This window comes from Denticeps clupeoides, chromosome 12 (genome assembly GCF_900700375.1).
Source record: "Denticeps clupeoides chromosome 12, fDenClu1.1, whole genome shotgun sequence".
NCBI lineage: Eukaryota > Metazoa > Chordata > Actinopteri > Clupeiformes > Denticipitidae > Denticeps > Denticeps clupeoides.
In genome coordinates, this window is record NC_041718.1 from 8,892,516 (window position 1) to 8,919,836 (window position 27,321).

At 39.7% G+C, this 27,321-nt stretch overlaps 3 protein-coding genes across 3 annotated transcripts; 2 read left to right on the top strand and 1 right to left on the bottom strand.

Annotated features, from left to right (window-relative positions):
• The first annotated feature begins 1,724 nt into the window (after positions 1-1,724).
• tnni1b (troponin I type 1b (skeletal, slow)) lies at positions 1,725-4,827 on the top strand. The gene is made up of 8 exons (XM_028997850.1): positions 1,725-1,760; positions 2,754-2,787; positions 2,908-2,914; positions 3,001-3,042; positions 3,178-3,309; positions 3,488-3,577; positions 3,661-3,837; positions 4,443-4,827. The coding sequence occupies exons 2-8, from the start codon at positions 2,774-2,776 to the stop codon at positions 4,533-4,535; spliced, it is 555 nt and encodes a 184-aa protein (XP_028853683.1). The 5' UTR covers positions 1,725-1,760; positions 2,754-2,773; the 3' UTR covers positions 4,536-4,827.
• Positions 4,828-8,909: 4,082 nt separating this feature from the next.
• Positions 8,910-15,809, top strand: LOC114800456 (troponin T, cardiac muscle isoforms-like). The gene is made up of 13 exons (XM_028997849.1): positions 8,910-8,944; positions 9,075-9,109; positions 9,220-9,230; positions 11,460-11,486; positions 12,060-12,081; positions 12,179-12,242; positions 12,331-12,447; positions 12,544-12,621; positions 12,698-12,805; positions 12,886-12,998; positions 13,101-13,191; positions 14,207-14,247; positions 15,617-15,809. Exons 2-13 carry the CDS (start codon positions 9,081-9,083, stop codon positions 15,654-15,656), a joined length of 741 nt encoding a protein of 246 aa, XP_028853682.1. The 5' UTR covers positions 8,910-8,944; positions 9,075-9,080; the 3' UTR covers positions 15,657-15,809.
• A 1,161-nt stretch (positions 15,810-16,970) lies between these two features.
• On the bottom strand, positions 16,971-26,427 carry pkp1b (plakophilin 1b). Its single transcript, XM_028999481.1, has 13 exons — positions 26,110-26,427; positions 25,325-25,440; positions 24,473-24,879; positions 24,247-24,388; positions 23,182-23,389; positions 22,540-22,708; positions 22,213-22,330; positions 21,481-21,648; positions 20,877-21,047; positions 20,383-20,536; positions 19,262-19,460; positions 19,081-19,165; positions 16,971-17,787 (listed from the first exon to the last, which is right to left on the bottom strand). The coding sequence occupies exons 1-13, from the start codon at positions 26,291-26,293 to the stop codon at positions 17,713-17,715; spliced, it is 2,196 nt and encodes a 731-aa protein (XP_028855314.1). The 5' UTR covers positions 26,294-26,427; the 3' UTR covers positions 16,971-17,712.
• Between the last annotated feature and the right edge of the window lie 894 nt (positions 26,428-27,321).

The window sequence follows — 27,321 nt, forward strand, 5'->3', positions numbered from 1 at the left end:
TGGTAAAGAGACTCAAAACACATGCCTTACGTTTTGCAGAAACTTGAGAGTCCAACACACAAGGGATGACGGGTAAACTCCATGCAGTGACAAAGGAAAGCAAATCATACAAAAATGTGAAATAAATGCATTTTGCAAAGAACTTGGTTTATATTTACTATATCTCTCAAGGCTTCTTGAAAACCACACTGATAAAGATGGAAGAACTTTTTGATATTAATAGGTTGGATGGCTGAATGGTTATGGGATGTCAATTCAAGAAACCAAAACAATGGTTTCCACTCCTTATGAAGAAGACACAAATCAACTTGCCATATTAATATTTTCCTGATACGGACACACTAAAGGGTTATGAGTGACAGTGGCAGCTGAAAAAATAGCCTAAGTTTAGCAGCTTGGTCTGAGCCAGCACTGAGTGGAGGTTCCTGTCATCGTCTCTCAGATAGATTAGTATTGTCTGCAGTTAATATATTAATCAAGTCGGGAAGGCCCTTTTTTCTGCTGGGTCCACAGGCACACAGTCATTTACTGGGGCCATTATTCTCCCGAGATCGGCCAGAGGACCCAGCCAGTGAGAGGGTGAAGATGTGGCCCTCATGCCAGCCCAGCAAAGCACATACTGACAGCACATACTGACAGCACAGAAACGACGGTGTTCACACACAAGAGGGGAGATGGGTGCTGTCACAGCCTTTAGGCTGTTAACGTGTTGAAGCACCTTCCTGAAAGGTGCCCATTAGTGTAATATTTCGATCAGCTGACTGGCTCTGCCAATCTTTTGCTTTTTCAAACAAATGCCACTGAATAAAGTATAATGAAAGATTTAATGATGCCTTGATTGGGGTTTATACTGCACCAAAAATGACAATCCTGCTCATTAAACTTCACCACACAAGCTGCTAAAGCTGGTACACATTACGGCCAATGGCCTTTCTGATTCTATGACATCCATTCTGTGTCCATTATTTGTTTTTTCACTATAATGAGCTGCTGTGTAGATCATCAGATCTACCAAATCTCATCAAGCAAAGGGGAGGACTGAGAACCACTGCTGTCCTGTTCTGACTGTTAAACCCAACCCTAAACCTAACCCTTACCTTAAAGTGTTATTATTACATTGTTTATTAGTGGGAACAAACTTGCTTGGTTAGTTGTTATAATTATTGTAATCACTTATTTTAACCATTTTCATCTTATAAATGTTTGTTTATTTATTTATTTTATGAAAGAAAACCCCATCATCTGAGAAATAAGTAAAAACGGTCTTGGTCTTTTCCCTAAGTTTTAGTACACCCTGCTCTGGCCAACATTGGTATACAGAATGCCACAGAATAAAGAATCATGTTATCATCATTCTAACAAGTATTCCGGCATAGAGTTTAATTTATCCCGGCTGCACTCAGTTTGAAGCATCAGCTCAAAATAAACAGAGAGAGATTCCTTCTCCCCACAGCAGGCCACTGCCTGGACTTTGCCCACTGGAGATTAAATGGATGGGTGTTCAGCCCTAGTTGGCCATCTGCATAGCCAGCAAATGGCATGTTGAAAGTGTGGCACAGTGGTCATGACCCGCCAGCATCAGTGGAAAGTTCAGAACCACAAGTGATGGATAAGAAAGCCACTCCTGCTGCCCAGCATGTGGTTGCTGGACTATTAATATCTTCCAGTGAGGAAAGGAAGAGAGGGAGGTTATATAGCCTGAGAGCTCTCCTTCAAGCATCATTATTGTCTCCATCACCTCCTTCCACCAACAGGGAAAGGTAAGCTAGTTCACGTTGTAGCTCATAACTTTAGAATATCTAAACAAAACAGTTGGATGTATTAATAGACTAATATTAAATTAATAAATGAATTACAAAATAGTGAATGTTTGTTTTTTATGCGGCAGTTATATGTCTAAATACCATTTTACCTTTTATACGTTGTTCAATTGGTTAGTGTTTCATACTGTAAAGGGTTCTAAAGAATAAAACTTATTTCATTAAAACAAAAACATCTAGCTAGCTAGCTACCACTGAAATTATACTGAAATTAGTTATAAATTAGTTATAACTGAATTGTAACACAATTCCTAGAATATACTAAGCCAAATTGACATTTCGAGATTTTCTATGTAAGAAAAACATTTGATTCTGAATTATTAATCCAGTTGGCATTTCCCATTAGATTCCAGTAAATATCTGCTCTTAGAAGCCAGGGTCTATTTGTGGAGTTGAGTCTGATGGAAGCATGCAGGAGAAAGCTGGGATTGTTATCTGTCTGGAATGCTTGACATGCCTGCATCATTCTGTGCCTCTTTGTGTCTGCCAACACTTCCCTTTTTGGGGAATAGGGCTTTAGATCACGGTCACCACCAGGGTAGTGCTGGATGTGGTAGCGATGACCTCTGGAATCTAAGATGACCGTAAACAAAAGATTAAGCCATTGAGGGGTTTATTTATGCTCACTTAATCTCTGAGTTCCACAATGTTTACAGTGATGAAGTAAACTCAGCTCTGACCTGATCCATAATCTTTTTTTGTGAAATCTTCATAAATTATGTAATGTTCTAAACACGATTCCATTTTTGTATATGATGTAAAATGTAATGTAAACAGATGTAATTTCTCGCCATGACATGTAAGTGCTTTCTTGATTGGGAATGGGATGGATGAAAATCGAAATGCTAGGCACCTTTGAAATTGATGGCATACCATAACAAGGGGTCTTCACCGCTGATCACAAAAACAAACTGTTTTATTTTGGCCATGCAGGTCGAATCAAGATCATCAAAATGCCTGAGCATCCGTGAGTGGATCCTATTTCTGCTAGTTGCTAGTTACACTAGTTTCTTATAAAATGGAAAGATGCTCCGGCCATTATTTGATAACCAACTTCTGTTATTCTTCTTTTCATTTATTTCATCAGGCCAGAGGTAAGATATGATTTAAATAAATATGAAACTACACCAATCAAAAGAAACAATATGGATTTCATCACTCATATTCTCCCTTTTGCCAGAAAAAATCCAAAATCTCTGCTTCCCGGAAGCTCATGCTGAAGGTGAGTTCTGTAATCTGGGCAATTTGCTAAAACTAAAATAGTTTTAGTAAATAGTAACTAATTCAAATGGTTCCTTTAAATGGGAAATGTGCATGGACAAAAATAGACACTTATTATGAACACTGGACTATGCAGAGCTTGATGGTGGCCAAAGCAAAGGAAGAGCTGGAGCAGGAGGTTCTGGATAAGGAAGACGAGAAACAAAAGTATCTGGCTGAGAAGGCTCCTCCATTGCAGACAAGTGGCATGTCCTTTTCTGATCTACAAGTAAGATCATGCTCTTGTAGGATCAGGCAATTTAATATGGGGGCTCTCATTGGAAGCCACTTAATGAGGCAATAATGTTTTATTATGTCTTATTTTAAACCATGAAAACCTTTTACAGACTTGCACTGAGGACATTATTCTTTCCACGTAGGCTGCTAATCTGTTTGTCTCCTGGTAGGAGCTCTGTCAAGAGTTGCATGCCAAGATCGACGTGGTTGATGAGGAACGATACGACATTGAATCCAAAGTCATGCACAACACTAGAGAGGTCTGCTATGCTTGTGCAGGACATTTTTAAGAAGCACCAGTCTCGTTTGTAAAAAATCTTACTTGTTTTTTTTTTCTCCACAGATTAAAGATTTGAACATAAAGGTGCTGGACCTAAGAGGCAAATTTAAACGACCTACACTGCGGAGAGTGAGGGTCTCCGCAGACGCCATTCTGCGCTCCCTCCTGGGGTCTAAGCACAAGGTGTCAATGGATCTGAGGGCAAATCTCAAATCAGTTAAGAAGGAGGACACTGAAAAGGTGAGTTTTGCTGTTGACACTTCAAATGATGGTTCCTGCTGTCAGCAATTCTCAACCTAGTCCCAGAGGACAGTCTGAAGTAAAAAAAAAAATCCAGACTGACCAAGAGGCCATAAGTTTATAACAGTAATTTGGACAAGTCCCTGGAATGTCAAACACGTTTCATGTGTTCACATGCAGATGCATGTATTTTTTAAACTTTTACAACCTTACCAACCACCCTTGCAACACCCAGAATGCCTATTTTAACCAACTGAACACCCGTCCCTCACATCTTTACAGGTGTGTATTACAACCAGGTGTTTCAGGTCCCAGCAGCAGCTTCTAGTCACTGCTAGAAAAAAAAATGCTAAATATTCTGCTTGGTTTGTCCATGCTGGACTAGTTTAGAAGTGCAACACAACGACATCCACAAACAAGGAGCCAATCCTTCTCTTTGCGCATAAATGAATTGTAACCATACGTTTCAATACTGTATTGTGTTATATGCTACAAATTGTGTTACATCACAATAAATCCTACATGCTACAGCATTCACTCAGGGTTGAAATGTAATCTTTTTATGTATAAATCAGTCTACTGACTGACTTTGTTTTTTTTTGCAGGAAAAGACAGTGGAGGTCAGCGACTGGAGGAAAAATGTTGAGGCCATGTCTGGTATGGAGGGCCGTAAAAAGATGTTTGATGCTGCCCAGTGAAAATCCATCAAGTATTTGGTGCTTGTTCATTTAATGAGAAATCACAAAAATGACAAAAACAGTGGAAAAAGGAGGACAATAGTTGCAAATCTACAACACAAAATTGTCTTTTTTCCTGCAGTGTCTTTTTATTATATTTAAATGTATATGAAATTAAAAGGTCAATGTCAATACACTTTTATTTATATAGTTCTGTATTTCATACTGCATGTGTGTGACATCAGTGTTTTAAATGAATGGAGTGGTGACCTAGCGGTTAAGGCAGCAGCCCCATAATCAGAAAGTTGCTGGTTTGAATCCCGATCCGCCAAGGTGCCACTGGGGTGCCACGGCGGTGCCACTGAGCAAAGCACCGTCCCCACACACTGCTCCCCGGGTGCCTGTCATGGCTGCTCACTGCTCACCAAGGGTGATGGTTAAAAGCAGAGGATGTGCTGTGCTGCAGTGTTTCACAATGACAATCACTCCACTTTCACTTCATCTCTTGGTAACCTTGCTGACAAAACCTTCTTATGATAGTTATGATCTTGTAGACCAGCTATTTTCACTGTTTTAAGCACAGTAAAGAGAGCTATCAGCATGAATTGCTTAGGATAGTTAAGATAGTTATGTTCCTTAAAAGGAATCTTGTGTAGCACTTTTTATTTACACATTTTGAGTTTATGTTTAAGAAAATTGTGTTTGATGTGACCTTCTCCCTCTGAAGATCAGTGCTCAAAGAACATTTCTTAGTGAATTCCTAATGTCAACTGTTAGTAGTTAAACTGCTTTTATTAGGTTGAATTTATTTAATTAATAATATCCAAATATGTACAGTGATATAATTTGTTTTATGGAATAAATCTGTTACAAAGACAAATCCTATGCAGCTGTGACATCATGGTTGAATTTCCTGTTTTTCCAATTGGTAATTGATTGGGGCAACACACTCTCATATGAACCAGAAGACCACAAAGTCACAGGTTCAAACCCCACTAACTACGATTGTGTCTTTGAGCAAGACACTTAACCCTGAGTATATCCGGGGGGACTCTCCCTGTAACTACTGATTGGATGTCTGATAAATGCTGAAAATGGAAATGCTACCTACAACCACTGCTGCATGCTGTTTGAAACACCAGCAACTACTGCAACAGAATAAAAAACTTTTATGTTGTTGTTTAAATTATGCAGTCTGATGCATTTTCACAATTATAAGAAAGGATAAGAAAGGCTAATAAATGTGATAAATGTCATAAATGTAATTCTGTGGATGATGTAAAAACGTGCCTGAGAACATTGGAGCAATTACTTACCAGACTCTTGAGGCGAGTTATAATTTGAAATTTACGAGTAGATGATAAAATGAATAATAAAATGATAGGTTTTTGCTGTTGTTTTGCATACAAGTGTAATGTAACGTAACAGTCTGTATTTATTCAGGCTAATTGTTTTTGGTGCCAAAAGTACAGACTAGCCAATTATCAGGCTAGCAAATTATGAAATGTGAACAATGTGAATTGGCGAACAGCCAATACCTACTCCACACAACAGGGAGGCGTCTCTTCTTCTCCTCCAGCCCTACACCTCGACTTCCCGGTGTAAAGTTTCTCCCCTTGCCCACACTACATAACACAAACATCCTGAACCCCAACAGAACACATTTACCTGTAACATGGTTAACTATTTGCAGTCCCCGGGCACGCCCTTCCCGTCGGCGCGTATCTCACCCGCAAGGCATGCTGGTCCCAACTCATTTGTGTGTCCAAATTTGACCAATCAGATGGGCCCTTACTATCTATATACCCACCTCCCAAGTAGGTGATCTAATGCTATTGGCTAGACCGGGCCATGTAATGTTTACATGTTAATATTCATTTTTATTTATGTGGACGTTGACAATATGTTAGTGTTTTCACTACATACCAATTTATTTAAGGTCTGTACACTTTGTTTAATAGTATTTTCTTATTTCATTTTTGTTTAATAATATTTTTATATATAGAAAGGCAAGGAAATATTTTGTTTAAAAGATGCTCTTGTTTTTAGACACTATTGATGAGTGTATGGTTACATGTAAATAAAAAGTCATCTTTGAAAGCAATTCACAGGTCTATGGTAACAGCAAACCAGAAATAAGAATATCTGCTGAGGTTTTTAAGTAATTCATAATGTTTTGAAGTCTAAATATTTGCAACTTCCTTGACATATAGTTTCTTTTTAGCTTGAATTAGATTTAATTAGATCAGATGAATATATATTACCTGTATATTTTAGTATGATCATAACATATATACATGATTTTTAAAAAAATAGCTAATAATAATAATTTTAAAAGCATTTCTCTAGGGAATCGTTATCGCAATATTCAACAACAATATTGCATATTTTCCCAATATCGTGCAGCCCTTGTATGGTCCCAGTTCATTAGAAACATGTAGTTATTGTTAACTATTCTTTTCTGCTGTTTTATTATTTTTACAGTGTAGAATGTTTATGTAGGTCATGTTGCATTTTGAAAAAGCTGTTTTGTCTTTGTTCCTTGTTGGACCTTATCAAGGTATTAAATGTGTTAAAGTATACATTGACAAGGTATTAAATGTGTTAAATTATACATTGTGTATTTTAATTACCAAAATTGACTAATAAAAAGAGCAGGCTTTCGGTAGACACATCATGCGTAACTAAGGACAGCACATCGTGTGTTAGTATTGTACATGTTTGTATTACCTTTCTTGACGCTACACAATTGAGATGGTATTCAGGCGTCCTGAATAAAAGTTTGACAGATCTTTCATGACCTGCCTCATTTTCATTAAGATTTATACCTATGCTAACTTTAGCCTCTGCATGTTTTGGACTTGTTGACATATTAATTTATGATCTTAAGAAAGAAAAACATTGGGTAATTAAATTTCAGTCTTGCGTCAGAACAGGATGTGTGTGAAAACTCACGACTGCATTGGAAGAAAAACACAACTTTTACTTGTAATTCTGTAATGTGTATGAACACTAGAAAATTGCTTTTTTTTTTATTTATAAAATTAAGATAATCTCTGTGTTACTACACTAATCCTACAATTAAATTTGTAATTGCAGTAATATGCAGGTAGGTGGCAGCATCATTACAAATGATCAGTCCCACTCCATTCATTTCAAACCAAAACTAAAACAAAACAAAAAGACAAAAAGTTTTTTACTTTAATGAAATAAACAAAATCGCTGCTTTTGTTGTGTCAGAAAAACCACAGCAATGGTAAGATCTCAGTGGATATTTGTAGCAGGATGGGTACGTGGAAAAAGCTTTGAGTGGATTAGATATCTGATCCTTGCAAGGTATGTGCTGAATAACAAAACCCCATTAGACTATAGATACAGGGCCAGGTCATGTATAGAGTACGCCTGGAGTATAAAAAGATTTGGCATGGTGAAGAAGAGCATTGCTGACATAATCTTGATGGTGAGAACAATAGATGAACTGGAGCCACATTATTGCACTGTTCTGTATTTGTTTTTTTAAGAACACATTTTCATTCTAATGTGGAAAATGGGAACAGGTGGAACAACATATTGAATCCTGTCAAAAATTATAAAAAGCTGATATTAAGTCACAAATAAAACTGACAAGTCATCATGTCGAGAATTCTCCAATTTGACATTTTGATTGGAGGGACAAAAGTCCTAGGAATTAATATAACAAATGCTCTGGCATATTTTATCAAATATCATTCCAAATTGTTTCAGAATTAGTGTATGTCTGATGTCATTGTCATTGGTGAGGCATTGGAACTGGTATGCTTATGTCTGTTTCCATTGTTTCAAATATAACATGCAAAAATGAATACAAGAAATACCATGAGCAGGACATGAAACGACACCTTTACAACACTTGAAAACGTATTGATGAATTGTACTTGTACAATATGTAAAAATAAATTGTAGAATCAACCTTAGACAACAGCATTATCTTAAGAAATTGGAAAACTGAACGATATGCTGCCATGAACAGTTCCTTCCATGGTTTCCTTTTCACACATATATGTTAGGGGTCAACTGTGAAGATGTCTACAGGCACTTTGTTGAAACCCCACCCCTTCATTCATTATTTAGATCCACTACAAGAGGCTATGAATGTAAAGTGTCAGAATGATCTGACACTTTCAGAACGATCTGAGCACAAATTACCCTTAAAAGTGGTTGATTCTATTAAGCCCTCAATTGGATGTACATGTCAGACAATACACAGCAGAGACAGCAGAGTAAAAATAGAAAGTGTAGAAGACCTGATGGCTCATCACCCATTGTACTGGATGTGAACAAATGATATGTGGTATCTGCCCACCCCTGATCACATGTGACCACTGTGAACATTTATAAGCCCCTGGATTCCAGGACCAGAGATCCATCATTCAGTTCCCCTACTCATCTCGGTAAGCATGTTGAATGAAAAATATGACAATTGAAATTCATTGCTGCGAAAAAAATGTTCCAATTTATATTTATTTATTGCTATGTGTTCTTCTTATTCAATTATTTTTATTACATTATGCATTTTTAAAGAGAGAAATGTCTGACACAGAGGATGTGGATTATGAGTAAGTGTCTATCTAAAAAACGATGTATCCAATATGTGTGACACTTTAAATGTGTTTCTGTCTGTTTGTCTAGACGTAGACTGACAGATCATTTTTTTTTCACTTTCCAGAGAAAAAGAACGTAAGTAATTGTGTCAAAGCATGAGCATGACAGAGGATTTCTGTTTATAAAATAATCAGGAATGGATTTCAGCTTGGACTAATGGACTGGTTTTCATGCTACATTCCATATGACAGCAGTGGTATGAAATTAACACTCATGGAATCGGGGTCTCCGATTCCAATCATGTCTGTTCTCCGTTGTTGTCCCTGGCTGGTGGAACAACCTGCCCTCCTCCACACGACTAGCCGAGACTATCACCACTTTTAAGAAGAAGGTGAAAACCCTCTTATTCCAAAAATATTACAGACAAATCTAACACTTACACAAGCACATGCGTACACATTGAATAAACAAATACAAAATGTATAAATACATTACAATTTTTCTTAGTCTAGCACCCAACAATCCCCAAGCATGCTCTTCAATGACAAGTCTAAGCCTTATCAGGGCTCTTAGTTTGTAAACTCGATATTCTATAGAAATCGAACGAGAATTGCTGGTGTCTTCCTATTGTAAGTCGCTTTGGATAAAAGCGTCTGCTAAATAAAGTAAAGTAAATATATATGTATTTTTTTTGCTACTACAACCATTTCATTTGATCCCAGGATTTGATTATTTTCAAGTCTTTACAGTTATACAATCATATGAAAGAAAACCACTATGTTTACACATAAAATTGCAGTTGCAGGTTTATCATTCAGCTGACACAAACCAGCTCTCTAATGCATTAACTACGATAGCAGCATATATGTACAAGGAATCTCTGCGTCAAGCAGGTTAGCCATTTTTACAATGAACTCACAAGATCAGAACACCCCGGAAGTAATCAAGAGGCACCTTGATGGTGTTGTGGGGTTGTCATTGTACCCATTTCACTCACATGTATGTACATATTTACTTGTTTTAATGAAGGCCTGGGACAGACTCACGGGGTAGGCTTTATCCCTCTGCATGTGACCCACTTCCCATTCCGGCAAATACACCTGGGGATATGAGGCTACACTGCAGCCTTGATCTGTTTAGCACTGGGCTGAGCACAATCGCTGCTCTGTTTTTGGAAGGCAGGAGCTATGAGCTGCCAGGTCTGGGAGGGACTATCAAACTACAAAGCTACACTTCATCTCTTTCAGAGGGCAGGTCAGGTTACCTCCCACTTGTTGTCAATGAGTTTACTTCAGTCCCATTGAACTAATTACAGCTTTTTTTATTTGAAAGTCAATAAACATTTAATGTTGAAGACCTCAACAGAAGTCATTTGGTATTTATAATATCATGCAATTACCATGTTAAGATCCTTGTTTACAAGTGTTAGGAACACCACATTGTAAAAATGCAGAACTTGTAATGATATGGTTGCATGCTTCAGCATGTATCAACACAGATGCATGCATGGCATTTGAAAGACACTTGCATCTTTATGCATTTTAAATGTGTGGATATTGCATGTTATGGACTTCAGGTGAGAACACGTGAAGGGGTGTAGGAGGTAGATGTGCAGGATGCAGCGCGGCTGAATATATGAAAATCATTTTTTAACCTTGTAGCACCATGCCAGGTTTAATTTTTTTCTCTGTAAAGAAGCCTCCAACATCAACATATATTCTGATGTAAACACAGTAGAAATCATGTCACATCGGGTTACAACATGCCTGACATTTTTCGAGTTTAATGTTAATCATAGATCAAGAAAGAACTTTTCACCCATAACAAAGGACAGGCAGGGGATTTGCTGTGATCTTTTTTCATTTTTTTACTCAGAGGGCGTGGTGCATTTGGTATAATGATTTGCCTGGATGCCTGGATTGATGGATGTCCATGTCTTTTCTTGTCACAGTCCTGCTTTTCCAGTTCTTCTTCTTTTTGCAGTCATTTTCAATCAATTATTGCATTAAGGGTTGTCTGTCTGATTGATTTATAAGACTCAGGAACTATAGGTTAAAATATGAATTTAAAATTGCAGCATGGATGGACAAAGCACACTATTAGTTTTTGATGTGGGAAAAATACTCTTACAAGCATGTGCAACCCAAGGGGAAAATGGGTCATTCAAAGAATCAACATGTTTGATTTGAAGCTGACACTGGCTAAAACAGAGGTTTAAAGGTGCTCTCTGTAGACATGTCTGTCTCTGCCAGGGATTAGGATGGACTCCGAGGGTCTCTCCGGGCACTATAACTCTCTCACCATATACCATTTAGGTCTTTGTTTATTGAGCCTGGTTTTCTGATCCTTGATCCCTATTTCTAGATGCTGTGGCGGGGCATGGAGAAGAAGGTAATATACAATGGTTTCAAACTGCACACAGAAAATCCATGGCTAAAACATGCTTTAAATTTATTTAAATCGCCAGGTAATTAATTACATACAAGGCATAGCCATTATCACCTAAACTTGTAATAATAAAAAAACGGCACATATTAAATTACACTATTATAGGGCACTATTCTCAAACTGTTACTAAGGGTGGGGCTTGTTTGCAAGTGCAAGGATTTCCACAAATAGATACAATTAGTAAAGTTATCTCTTTGATTGTGTGCAATTAATGTTGCCACCCTGAATACAATCCTTAATGAAACTTATGAGTTGATCACTCTCACTCTGCCTCTTCCTCATTCAGGGTCATTTAAACCCATGAGCATCAACACGGTTCCTTTCTCCCTTTATCTATTTAATTATCTTTGAACAGTTGGGAGCAAGTCCCACACTTAGTGTGTCGAGCTGCTCTTAGTGCCGCTTTGAAAACAGTGCTCCTAAAACTAAAATTGGTTATTAGCTAAAAATGTTACTTTCAGAATGTAGAAACACATCTAAATGTCTTCTGTTCCTGCTTATTTTTGGGGGAAACAGAGGAAACTAAACCAAAACCAAAGTAAGTCAAGCCTTAGAACAACCATATACCATTTAGAAAAACAAATGACATGGTTTGACATTCACTGGTTTTCTAAGTCATTTCCTTTTCATCACAGAGCTACATTCACGCCTGGCTTAGGACCTCCCAAAATTCCCGATGGAGAGAAAGTGGATTTTGATGTTAGTTTACAGATCAAATGAACACATGATGACCATATTAAATGTAATCTAAATGTAATTTAAATTTCAAACATGCACTATTACATAGGACATTCATCGAAAGCGCATGGAGAAGGACCTCACAGAGCTCCAGTCATTGATTGAAGCACACTTTGAGAACAGGAAGAGGGAAGAGGAGGAACTCATTAATCTCACCAGCCGGATTGTGAGCTCTAGAAAATTCATGTGTTCAAGTTCACTTGTTAATGTTCATGTGTAGAGAGACCTGTACTGCTGAACTAAGTATTAATGCTCCTGGCAGGAAAAACGCAGATCTGAACGCGCAGAACAGCTAAGGATCCGTGCAGAGAAGGAAAAGGAGCGTCAAAACAAACAAGCAGTGAGCATCATGCAACATGTCATGATTAGATATCTTTCAAGTAGAATACTTTGGAGGGCTGTTGACTCTTATTTAGGCAGAGAAAGCACGGAAGGAGGAGGAAGAAGCCAAGAAAAAGGCAGACGATGATGCTAAAAAGAAGAAGGTTCTCAGTAACTTGCATATCACAGGATACATGCAGATGGTAAATAACCATACATTCATTATAATGGCCATAAAGCATGATAGCAGATAATAATTAGTTTTCTCTGAATGCTATGGCAGTCCGAGAGACGGGGAGGTGCAAGGAAGCAGACGGAAAGAGAGAAGAAGCGCAAGATTCTCAGCGATCGCCGCAAAGAGCTGAATGTGGACAGCCTGAACGAGGAGAAGCTGAGGTGAGAGGTCAAACTTTCAGCATTACAGATTCTGCTTCTGAATTTGGAACATGTGATTAGACAAGTCTGATGATGATACTGATGATGATCATGTCAATGCAGGGATAAAGCCAAGGAGCTCTGGCAGTGGATGTACCAGCTTGAAGAAGAGAGATTTGAACTTCAGTATAAACACAGACGGCAAAAGTATGAGGTAAAACCTGAATACAATCACACCCATTGTTGCTTCTTGGCTCGTAAATATTTCATACGGCAACAAAATGAACATAGTAAAGGACTCATTGTGCTGTTGTGAGAAAATCTGCTCGCCAGATATTTGTGGAAAGGAGAGAACTCCAGATTCAAATAGGTCCTTATTTTACAACTTCTAACATGATGTGTTCTAATTAATTACAACAGTTCCATCAAGTTCAGTATATCAGTGCAAAGCAGAGTGCCATTTATCCTGGTTGTTTTGGGGTGGGTTGTCAGGTTTAGATGGTCAGTTTGTAGTGCTTTATACATGACTCTCATTATTAAAAATAAATCGTTAGTGTTAGTGGTTTTTTTTTTTCTTCACCACTCCTACTCACAACCCCGTTTGCTTGTTCCTATGACAACATCTGGCAACCCAGCCCTAACAGCCGACATCAGTCAGTTTCACTAGAGTCTGCAGCTTGCACCAAGATACTGCCACAGTTGTTCACTTGTTTTTATTTAATTGCAATTCTATGATCAGTGGTTATTCTCAAGCTATGCAATAATTGTTATTTCAGGCGTTTTAACCAAATGCTCAAATCATAATGGTTCACACAACAGCTACACTTGCTCCTAAAAATGTCTTCCTATTCAGTAACAGACAATTGATGGATGGATGGAAGGAAGGGTTGTAGTCAGTGGTCTGTTCTTTACAGAATCTGTTCTACCCCAGGAGTAGTTTATTTGGAAATGTTGGGGAAAATATGTACAAAAAAATTGCATTTGAGCTTGAAAATACCACGTCGGTTCCTGAAAGTAATACCAGCATAAATCCGATACAAAGGAGTTAACAAACTTTCACATGAAACTTTCAGGTCAGAGAATTGCACAATCTCTCATAACACCTGCCACACCCATCGGCGACTTGGCAGGACTTTGGATGGAAAGCTGAATTTGTTCCAAAACAGTATGCCATGACATGATGTGCAAAATGCCATTTACATTTTTTGCCGCACTTCCTTTACACACAGGTTACCGTTCTGCGGAACCGAGTGAGTGACCACCAGAAAAGGTGAGCATTGCTGAGTAGTGACGATGTGGAACATCTAGTGATATGTTGTGACATCTCAGTTGCGGAACCTCAGGGTGGTTCTCAACTAGTTTTGGGACATGTTGATTCTCCCTGGATTCTTGACCCCGCCCAACTCCAGAACCATGGCTAGGCGAACGTGCCGTTTCAGAACAGGACCCACATTGCATGCTCTCCAGAGCTCAAGTTGCTGCACTGACAGCTGTCATGTCACACGACCTTCAGAAAAGCCGAGGCTTTAAACCCAACCCCTTGGGATCAAGGAAACAAAGGCTTAGGTTTAAATAAGAGTATAGCACAGGGCAACAGTAAAGTAAAGGAGACCATGCACACAAGATGGAGGGGGACAATAGCAGCACGACAGCTGCTCCACTCCAAAGCCCTTAGTGAAGTCAGCGCTTATAATAATACAGCAGCCCATCACATAATGACCCCTCTCTCCCAACTGTATCCATAACATGTGCTTCTACTTCCAGAGATCTTCCTCTACTGGCCGCTCACTGTACTCAAACTTTCTTTTTGGACCATTTCCATTACATTCGCATCGACTTTCTCCACTATTCTTAATAGTCATCTGTGCCATCTGGGCATCTGGTGTGATTCACAGCGTTGTAATGAATCTCGGAATACAAGCCTTTCCATGCCTGTATGGTGACAGTCTTTGTCTTGCACACGTTGTACTTTGTGAACAAACATGACCTCATACGATTGAACAATCATTCCTATTTTCTAAGGTCATTTTATTGGTATGCTATGGAACTTGATCTAGATGGCTGTATTTAGTTATTACATATATAAAAAAAAAGAGAGATGTTTAAGATTACTGATGATTTGGCCCGGTGGCTCAGACATTCAAAAGGCTCCTGCAAAGTTATCTCCCAGAAGCTGTCTGAAAATGCCAGGGGCTTAGAGACATGGCCTTAGCACCCTGGCACGACTCCACCAGGCTAGGCTGATTAGGGCGTGTCAGGAGGAGCGTTGCCGGTGGGGAGTGCCGTGCCCAGCTGTCACCGGAGGATAAGACAGGTACAGGGACCCATGCTGTTCTCACAGGCCAGGTGGTCCTTTGGTGTGAAGAACAGGAAATGCTTCCCTTTCGTCAGAGGCGGTGCAAATAAAGCAAAGGCGTAACCTAAGAAGGATGATAAATTAGACATATGCATGGAAAACCCGTTTAAAATTTCTAACTGCCTGTCTGAGGGCATAAAAAACACGATTCTGGCATGAACCTGTCTGAGAGGCTGAGATGAGAGGTTTTACTTAGTCATACGTTACTATCTGAGTCTCAGGCGTCTACCAGACATGAAAGGAAATGTGTGTCACGTTGAGTCACCATCTTCTCTCTCCTCAGCTCTAAAGGGCCCAGGAGCAAGCGAGGTTTGAGGAAGTAGAAATGCGCTGAAGAACGTGAGACACGACAACAATCCTCTCTGGTTCTGAAAGGGGTGAACAATTATTCTCCAGAACATTTCTAAATATTTTTTAAAATTGTACAGCTGCATAGAACAATATAACATGTTTCCACAATAAATTAATTTAAAATACAAGGTGTGCATAGATGTCTTGGTCTTATATTAAATCGTTTTATTAAATAAGTAAATGAACTAGATAGATAGTAATTGATGATTAATGTTAGCTAATTAACATTATTAAGTGTGATACAGCAACCCATTTCTGAGCAGTGGGCAGTTATGAAAGGAGAAGTGTGTGTGGACGGTATCTTGCTCAGGGAGACTTCCTTGGCACCTTGGCTGTTCGGAATTCGAACCCACAACCTTCCATTCGAGTCCACTTCCTTACCCGCAAGGCCACGACTGCCTGAACTACACTATACTACCGGCCATCCTCTGATTTTCTTAAATACAAAAAATATATATAAATACATATGAACTTACTAGTCAATATTTTAGATTTTGTAGTAGTAACACTTTATTTATTTTGGAAAAGACATGTTTTAGCACTTTGATATTCACTTTAGATACATATTGCCATAGCAACTGGATCTACATATAAACTGTAATATTGGAACCATAATATTTCTTTGCTTTGAAGAGACCAATAAGGATTTATAACCTTGCATGAAACAGACACCAATGGCCCCACCTTCAAAGGTGTTATCACTTCATGTCAGGTCGTAATTCTCTTTACTAGTGTCTGAAAGACTCCATTGTTCTAATCATTTTGCCTAGCCAAAAAAAACTATATGCTACATAATGTGCTTCTTCATTTTATATATCATTATACATTATAGATGATTTCTCATGTTGCCAGTCAGTTCATCTCACTGTACTCATATGATTGAATAGTTTTTTCTCACTCTACATACAAATCAGGTGGTACATGGAAGTAAATACAGAGATGCACAGCTGAACTGAAATAGGCTTTGTAGCTACAGATGGTAAACTGCATCCTTAAATTATCTGGTAAATTATTAATGAAGCTTTAGCTGTATTCCTTTAAAGGCTACCGTAAGAAATACAGTAAACTAGCATGGCTGGGAATGAAAAGCCCAGGCTAAACTGGTTTTGTCATCTTGACACTCAGATATTTATTTGATTAATGCTGTTGCTAAGGTCCCATTATTCCATTATGCCTGTCTTCAAAAAACCCCATTATTAATTATTGCCCTGCCCAACATCATATGAAGTGCAATTAAAGTACTTAAAATCAAAATACAAAAATCATGCAGGGAATTTCAGAACCGCTTTTTCCATTAAGACCAAATTCAAAATAATTTATTTATTTATTTGTTTATTTTTAAAGAACTGAAATACAGATCTATATAACAGCTGATGAGAGTATTGAAAATAGTTCAAGAAAAGTCAAATCAAGCCATGCCTAGTTTTCATTTACATAACCATATAATCAAACTAGATATGTTTTGGTTATAAAACGATTATAAAAAGAAGCACTCAGTGTGAGAACTAGAAACCACTAGCTTCTTAAGAAACTGAGCTATCAGATCTATAAGGCAGTGGCTACTCGTCTCATGACTAGTCATCATTTTTTAATTACCACCACAGTTGAGTAGGAAACGATTTTATCACATGTTATCACACTTTTCACTGCTGTTGAATTAAAACTTTATTTATCTGGCTTTATCAGTATCTAGTACAACAACCATCCCATTTACATTATATTCCCCCATTATTAATTCTTTTTTTCTGAAAAACATTAAGAACATAATTATAATTAGCAACATGCACCCTTTTAACAACAAAACATCTTACACATCTTAAGAAATTCTTAAATAACTGAAATGTTTTTGTTAATTTACAAACTGCCACAAGAGAAGCAAATGTTGCCAGATCCAGAGCAAGTTACAAGAACTACGCACTTCAACCACCTACAAGTACAAATAAAAAAATGAAAAAAAAAAAAAAACAAACAAGCATGCCAGAATTTCCTGGAGCGATGACTCCACCCGTCACTTCTCGTCAGATTGCCTTAATCAATCACCAGAGATGATTTGTGTGCTGCTGTAGTGATTTCATTCACAAAGAAACTCTTATTCATCCCATTCTGTGAAAAGAGGCACAAATAAATAAATAAATAAACCGACAAATAAATAAACAAACAAACCGATAGATAAATAAATACATATTAAAAAAATGTTCCTTTACAACATGACCCTTACAAGCTGACCCTTTTAAGCTTTTTCATTAGCTGTAGAATATCACCACTTCATAATGAAACCACATATATAATGTACAAACTAAAAACCTAAGAAATAATCTCAAAGTATAACAAGTTTTAATAAGTTCAAATACAGTCATGAATGTCAAATAACTGTCAACAATTCAAATGCAAAAGGTTTGTAACTGAATCTCTTATGAAATTTAAAAAAAAATCGTAGACATGACAATTTTGCAGCCAGAACATTACCCTCAATACTAAACAAAAAATATTATTGAGAGCATAAGCCTGAAAGCTAAAATATTCAAATCACTATTAAAAAAAAGAAGCTTTATCTCATGATTCCATCTGCAAAGGACAAGATCAGGTCTTAACGACCTGATCTACTGTATCCATGAAGCAGTCCCATCTGTAAAAACAGTCTGTATACATCTATACATTCAGTGATTATGGAAAATGAAAAGCAATTTCCTTTGGGATTAATAAAGTTTTCTGATTCTGATTCTTTTTTCTGATAAGATATATGACAAACATCAAGTGTGTTTTGTATTCTTGAGAATCTCAATGTACTCTCCAGAAAAACATTCATATATATCTTTTTTTTTATATTTCAATCAAAACATTTTGCTAAATAAACATGGATAAATATCAATATTATATATGAGACATATATAATATTGAGGTTATACAGCCTTTCGTATTTTGATGATTTTTACCACAAAGTCATCTTGTGGTGGATAATTATGCGAATGGTAAACCTGCACCACCAGATTCCAGTGCTGACCTCTCTGGACACAGTCTGCTTCAAACACCCCATCCATCTTGCCCCATAAACACACATATTAGCACCCCCCACCAACACACAACACAGCTGCACGGACTCTCCCTTCCTCATGGGTGTTTAATGTAGGCGTGGTGCCTTCAGCTGGCAGCCAAAACAACACACCTTACCACGCCCTGACAGTCTCTGTCCTAATCCCTATTCAGGGTATTCATCAGTGTACACAGACACACACGCACAGGAACAATAGCCGTGTGACTCATGCCTTACAGAATGTGTTGATGGCTTTTCCTGTGGGAAAGCACAAGAAGTGCTCATCGTCCAGGAAACCGGACTGATCAATAAGCAATAAGCGGCCTATAAGAATAAAATGTACTTAGACTACAAGAGGTAGATACCTTTTTGAGGACACTCTGGAAATCCTTTTCAGACCACAAACTGTAAAGGAGAACTGCTGCTGCTTTGCTGGCCATAGGGAAGCTCCTGGTCGGGGGAGGCAGGCGGGAACATGTTACCGGTTTTTACTCACGCTCGGTCGTCCGAAATGCAGAGGTGCAATAAAACCACATGTCTACTCACCCGTTGTGGCTCATGTCATTCAAAGAGTTGACAAAGGTGTTGTTGACCAGCTTCTTCCCCACATCGTGCTCTGCCATCAGCAAGGTGTGAGCCGCGTGGCATGCCGTCGCCATGGACTCGTCGTTCTCTGACAGTTCTTTGCCAACATTCGGCATGCCGGCGCTGATGAAACGGGTGAGTTCAGGAAGAGCCTCACGGGCTTCAGAAGACAAACAGAAATGTGGTCACAACTCTGTTATAAGTGGCTACAAACATGCATAAGCAATCAAATGCAGGTATCATATGATCTGGTCTTAGATTTTTTCATAAATCACCCTGCAGGACGGGGATAATCTTGGGTCCGCAGTTTGGAACGGAGTTTCGTGTTTGATTCCTGATTGTTTTCAACTGGGTATGATTGTATAAATCTGCCCCGTTTGTGTCTGTTCTTCATCAGGTCGATGTTAAGTGATGTATTATCCACTGTTGTGTGTTTTATGTAATAAACCCCTGTCTCGTGACATCTCGCATAAGCGTCCTAATTCCTCGCAATGTTTGGCCACCATTACAGCAGGACATAAAATTTGGTGAAAATCACTTTGTTTTTTTTTTTTCAATAGTTCATAAATAAAGAAATAATATGATTTCACTATGGTGTTAATGCCTTAAGCTCGAAAGCTTTGGTTACGTTTCACGTTATTTAAAAAATGACCAGACCCTATATGCCATAAGGAAAGATGCAATATGAACCCACAAAGAACTAAGTGCTTAAACCGAATGGTATTTTGACATGACACTTGGCCCCTTAAAAACAGGTAAGATCAGGAAATGTAGCTGCAGGCGGGGGCAGCATCTGCTTTCAATGAAACCGACCTCTTGCCAGCAACATCAGACCAGTTTCAGAGCTTAACGACAACAAGGCCTTTCAAAAAAAGATAAACAGTGATGGCGCCAGATCCAGTCCCAGACTGTTTACATCGAGGTGTAAACCAGGACAAGGTCTGCGCGTTTCACACAATTCATAGAAATCTTTAACGAACGAAGTAAAGCATACAAAAGATCTCTGTGTTACATGTTGAGTTCTCAACATTTTGGAATCCCTCAGAATGGCTGCCTGGCTTTTTCGGGGTGTGCACACTCACCCATGGTGCTCTGGAGCTGGGGGGTCTTGGACAGGTTACCCAACAGGGCCACGGCGCTGCGCTGCAGGTTGGGCATGGTGGATTTCACCTGATCACTGATCAGCTTGAGGCCGCTCAGCTTCTGTATGATGGTCTGACTTATCACGGTGGAGACCTGCGTGCATGAAAACTATGAAAAATGAACCTGAAAAGGGCTGCTTAAAACCATGCAAAAAACCCCCCAAAAAACAGCGCAGTCAGCCTTCGACAACTCGCCAAATGACCATTTAAAGGTTTTTGGGTGGTAGTACCAGGTTTAAAGATATTTAACCCTGAGTGTCTCGAGGGGGCCTGTCCCTGTAACGACGGATAAAGGGCGTCTGATAAACGATGTATTCCCTGGCATTGGTTTGTGCAATAAAAGCACTTTTTAAGAAGAATTGTTGGATGGTATCACAGGCAGACTGATCTATTTCCCTCTCCCTCGAGTGGATTTCAAAACCAGGTGATCTTACAGGTCCAGGTTTGACGGTGAGGTTCTGCATGGCCCCGCAGCAGGCCTCCAGCATGGCCTCATTCGAACTCTCCTTCAGCAGGGCCAGGTAGGTCTGCAGGGTTTTGGAGTGGAAGAGCCACTGTGCTCCTTTGGGGTTCCTGTCCTCCTTTACCAGGTAATCAAAATTTGTCTGTGGCAGAGCGGGTAAAAAACAAACAAACAAATCAATAAATTAAGTAAACTAAGTAAATCCAACAAAAAGTCACAACACGACTTGCCCACAATTGAGAACATATCCTGTCCCATTCAGCTCACCGGGGAGGGGAACGTGTAATTTCTTACTAATTACATGCGTGTTTACATAATCTCCAGGGTAAAACCACAGCGCAAGGTATTCACGTCCTCATGGCACAAAAATTCACTGGCATTCAAACGTGAAATGCAACGTTTTAAGCGTTTAGAATTGGCACAAAGGTCATGGTCATGCAAAACACTTTCCATTCGATTCAGTCCAAAATTCCGCGCTGCCGGTGACCAATTTAGAACTGAATGCAATGCGTTCCCCAAAATTCCGGCCTGCGTGAGGATCAATAATGTGAGTTCGACCATTTGGGGCGCATTACCTGCTGAACCTTGTTGCTTTGCGGGCTAAAGCAGCCAATTGGCCCCGTGGTGCCGGTGCTTTTGGCAGAGGAGCCCGCCAGCGCATTTATCTTACTGAAGAGGGTGGGGGCTTCCGTCTCAAGCTGGTAGGTGAGGTTGTGTAGAATGCACACACAGTTCTCGGCCGACTGAGTGGACACAACAGAGAGATGTAAGTGACATTATACATTCATACCAACTGTGCGGCATTGCTATCTGATGCACATTTTACTGCCATCTGTAAAAAAAAAAATCCATAAAAAAAAAAAGTCTGATTGATATTGACAAGGACTGAATTATAATAGAGTCATGTTGGCATCTTGCAGTTTGTTAGCATTTTTTATTTGTAATTTAAAGGGATTTAAAAATTGGAAAAATAGGGATTTAAGAGCTACTTTGCATTTTGAAAGACTTTTGGAAAATAAATAACTCAACAACTACTTTTCTGAAAAAAATTTTTTTTTTGCATTTAATTAATGCATTATGCTTCTGTAACAACATGAATAAAAACAGACGTACTTCTAATTTTTACCATGAATAAGTTTTATTACACAAAAAGCACTCAATTTACTACATTATCTTAAATTAATCATGCAACAGTAAAAAAGATTGCATAAGGGCAGGAGTGACTGGAATCTATTTCTCATAGGGAGTGTAAAATTGCATTTGAGCACTTAAACCATGAGTAACATGGAATATCACTGACTGCTCACCTTATCGTCTGGCCTATCCTCCTCCACACAAGTCTGCATATATCTCACTAAAGCGTCGATGAGTCCTCGAGTGTTGCGCATGGCCTGTCGGTTTACCACCTTGGAAGAACTCAGGTTCCTGCAAGAGACGCCATGAGAAAGGCTTAAATTACAAACTCTCTGTAATAGAATAAATTAATTAACGGACAAGAAAAAAAAGAAATACCGGCAGACCGTAAGATATTGTTTTCAGCTCACCTAAACCCCCTTGAAAAGTGTGCTTTTCCACCACATATCCACCTTAACATGATGGCTGATTGGCCGGGAATGAATGCAAAGGGCACTTACCGCAGGCACGCCGTCGAGTTGTAAAAGACCTCGGGGTCCACGGTGCAGTTGGCGCTAGAGTCTGAGGGGCTGGCATAGGGGATTATCACACTCTCGGTGAAGAACGGGAGGGCGCCTCTGACCAGATCAGACTTCAGGCTGTCAGCTGAGGACAGGTTCCACAGCAGACCTACACAGACAAGTCCAGACTCAGCTAAGCAAAGCCAGCTCATCTGTTTACACTCTTTACTGAAATTAATGTTTGCGCCATGTCCGCCAAACCGGGCAGGGAGATCTATTGATAAAACGTTGCATCATGATTTTGAATATAATTCATATTGTCATCAGCGCGAATAGAATAAATACATCTAAATAAGCCATTCAAGCGGGATCAGTTATGATTAGACTTGTTACCTGCTTTGAAACTCTTCCTAAAGCAAATTAAGGGCTCATAAGAACGCAAAAGAAAATATTTCGAGTGTGTATTTTAATGTGACAGTTTTTTGAAGCTATGACAAATTGGCTCTGGTTCCACAGATACGATGATCCACCCTGTTCTCACATGCACACTCTCTTGTCGATCAGGTGCATTTGATTCACCAGGTACTCACTCTCATCACTGCCAGACCTCATTTACTCTCACTCGCTGCTCATGAGACGTACCCGTGAGGTGCTTCTGAGTGTCGACTGAGTCAGTGTCCCGCAGCAGCTGAACGGCCTGCGTCACGCCACCGCACCGCTGCACCTCCTCCTTGTTGTTCTGGCTTTTGTAGACCAGGTTACGGAGGGCGGCAGACACGGCGTCCTGGATCTTGGCATTGTTGCTGGCCAGCAGGGCCACCAGCGGGGGGATTCCCTTCAGCTGGGATACCTGAGAGACAAGCACTTGACTTTGAATACGGCTGCCATATTATTAGCAATGCATGAAATTGCATTTTGCATTTATATTTTGTGTGGATGATATTTGTTTTGGTCAACAAATTCTATACAGCACTTTCCTCAATATACATGTACAATATACAGTCTTCCATTCATGGTGTTGATGAAAATTATATTAACATATTAATATTCAAGTGTACAGTACAATACCTATGCAATGAGGATATTTTGGCTTAAATTTCCAGTTGTCAGCTTGTCTTTGCTAATTAGCAGCTACTTTTCATGTAGGACTGGGTGCCCTATGTGTTTTAAGGTGTTCATCAGCCACGAAAATGCTTAAAAGTAGAAATCACTGAAGATGCGGAATTTTGTAAAATACAGTAATACATCAAACTTATGTTGGAAGGGATGCAGGCAAGTGGGGGCTTTAACTCATATATTCTAGGATTGTCCAGTGATTATAACATTTTTGGAAGAGGATAAAAAATAATAATAATCTAACAAGCGTTGAAGATTAATTTTTGGATTTACAGCATATTACCTGAAGAAGGTATGCTTAAAAACATGGACTGAATATTAAGAATGCTGTTGTTGGCAGCACAGGAAACAATAACCATTTTTTTTGGTTGAAATCGGAAGCTCCTAGTTTGAGGGAAAGTAAAACAAATCAATGGAGAAGATTAATAGAAGAAAATAAATTCTTAAGAGATGGTCTCTGGTATTGTTTTTTTGTGTTGTATTTGTATCCCTGTTCTGTTATGGGAAAGTGCAAATTGGAATTTGTACTCATTTTGTGTGTGTACATGTTTTGTTCTGTTGTGGGTTAAAAGTCAGACAGCACTAGTTTACCTCTTGCTTCGTCTTCTCATCTGTGTAAGTACTGTGCTGAATGACGGACACTCCGTAGAGCTTGCGGCTCTCATCAGAACTGGACAGTAACTCTATAGCTTCTTTGACAGTCATGTCTGTTTTCTGTCCATCAGTAGCCTGCCTAAAGTGGACAACAAAACAACACAAGTTGATCAAGACCATAAACATAAAAAATGATCTGAAATGTTTCTAAAGGTCTGCTTACCCCATCGGCTCAATCTTGGTCTTGGCCACAGACACTTTAAGGTCGGTGTTTGAGTGGCTAGAGGGCGGCCGCTTGGCAAAGGACTGATTGTTCCACGTCTTCTGAACGGACCCGTCGACCACAGTCTGGCTGGTCCCGTTACTGGAGATGTAACCGTTCCTCTCCACTGGCCACTGTATGTATTTGCTGGACTGGGAACGCAGGACTTGGCTGCTCGGCTGTGATGTGCTCAGCAATGGGCTGAGGTCTGGCACACTGCGGCACGTACCGTAGCCGACTTCCTTAGTCTGGAAAGCTGCTGGGCTGTAGGGAAAGACGTTCCTCATACTTGTGCTGCCAATGGACCGCTGAGACATGGTGCCTTTGGAGTTATAAGATCGCTGTCTGGTCAGCTCTTGCTGAACAGCCTGAGAAAGGCAGCATGACATTTTCAGCATTCACTTAAAACAGACAATTTTAATTATTTTTAATAATAGATGTCTAATAACAACTTGTAAGATACACAGTCTCTTTGTCAATGATCAAGCCTCGTCCTAGAATTAAAAAATGGACAATTGACCCAGTATGTTTATGAAGACTACATTTGAAAAGAATGAAATTTTACAAGCTCAGTCTAACAGTAAAATCATCAGTTACAGATGTTGGCTTGGACAGACAAGTAATATATTACATTTTGTGGTGTAACAAAGCCAGGCTAATGCTGTGTTGTCAGGCAAAATCATGAAATATAGGGGGCTTGGTGACGTCTGAGAGTGAAACCACTCATCTGCCAACATGATTATGCACTTTGGAAACGCCACCGTTTACATTTTTACCCCAAGGCATACAAAAAAAAAAAAAAAAGACCTGTACCATTTTTGAATGTCCGTTTGAAGTGCTGCCTGCTTTAAAGTATCCATATCCATTAGGCGTAGCTGGAGTGGACTTAACAAACTGGTAGTCATAGAACACGCTGTCAGATTGTGGGCCTGTGAACACAAAGCGGCCAAAATAATCACAATGGATCGTAGTTCTGATTCGGATGACTTGCGTACAGATTCACCACATAAAAAAGTAATAATAATAATAAACCTTGCACCCACAGCTTTTTAAATGCTTTTATACTGTCTATGCTTTTTTAAATTCAGTTCTACAAAATAATCGCACTTAAAACAGCTTTTTTTATTAATCCCCAGTTGGTTAGTTGCACAACTTGCATTATTTTGTGTTACTGGGTCGTCCTCTGCTTATCTGTACTTGTCTCTCTCAACCCGGTTTATGGCAGGACCGTCAACACAACCCTGCCGAATCTTCAGAATCTCAACAAAGGACCAGGCTGCCCAGGTCCACACAGCGGCGAGGATTAACATACGCACTCCTAATATGGCCGAAGAGCCAAAAAAAGCTGTGAACCTGGTGTGTTTAAATATTTTCATCTGGTCTTGCCCGATTTTCACAGAAAGGAGGCTGTGTTACTCTTTATACGGGGATTTTGTCAGAATCACACACGAACTACGCCGCTGCATTTGTTAAATAATAATTGTTATTATTTATTGTTACAATGAATGCAACAAATAACTATTGTATTGCAGCATTTGAATATATGATGCGCGTATTAAATGAAATCTAGCGTTATCGTCGTTATTTGACTTCCTTACTCGTGGGAGAACCGAGGCCGGACCCGCTCCTGGACCCGGACCGGGACTTGGTCCTCTTGACCGTGCTGACCTGCTCCAGGACCCGCTGCTGCGCGCTCCTCGCTCCGGCGTCGGACGGCAGGGCCAGCGACGTCTCGACCACGGGTCCGATGGACGTGGCGGACCTGAACGGTTCCAGCGTCATTTTCTGCCTGGATCTCCCTGTCCCGCGGGGGAACTGCGCACCTGAACATGAACCTGCCCCACGCCCACGACCCGCCCTCCTCCCGGGCTTTGTTCTCCGCGTTCCACACGCCTTGCTTCACACTTGGCCTTTCAGTTTTTATTGTGTGGGCATTTTTGAGGTTGCCTCCTACTTGAGAGAAAGGGAAAGTTCCTTTCTCGCCGCCTTCGGGAGACATTAATAATAAATGAGGTGGTTTCTCGCCGCACAGTCGTATTAATATATTGATCATATATTATTGATCTATCAAATATATGCAGACCGTATACATGTGCATCGATTGCACATGCAGAGAGGTTTTTTTGAACATTGGTAAGGGGTGGGTTTGGCCGAGAAACCCCCAAGCCGGCTGGTTGAAGCTCATGTCGGGTGAGTAACAGTGTGAGGAACACGCAGTCAGCACCACGCCCAGGCGCACCGACCTGGTCTCAGAATAATAATCATAATAATAATAATACTGAACCGCGGTGACACGGGTCGTGTCGAGACCACGTACCCCTAAACCTCACCACGTACGGGGGGGAAAGTGCAAGGTTTACTCAACAGGTTTTACTACACGAAGTCCGTCCAAGACTGCCTCCTAGTGTACAACAGATGTAATTACCAGCAACTACACATCTGCACAAGAAAGTGAAGTCATTGTGAAACACAACGAAATGTGTCCTCTGCTTTTAACAAGAGGAGCAGTGTCATTTATCATTTACAGCATTTATCAGACGCCCTTATCCTGAGAGACTTAAAATCAGTAGTTACAGGGACAGTCCCCCACCAGGAGGAACTTAGGGTTAAGTGTCTTGCTCAGGACACAATGGTAGTAAGTGGGATTTGAACCTGGTTCTTCTCATAGGCGAGTGTTATCCACTAGGCTACTACCACCCAGTGTGTTGGCACAGTACTTTGCTCAGCGGCACCCCGACTGCTCAGGATTCGAACCTGCAACCTTCAGATTATGGGGGCGTTTCCTTAACCGCTAGGACACATAAGAGTCC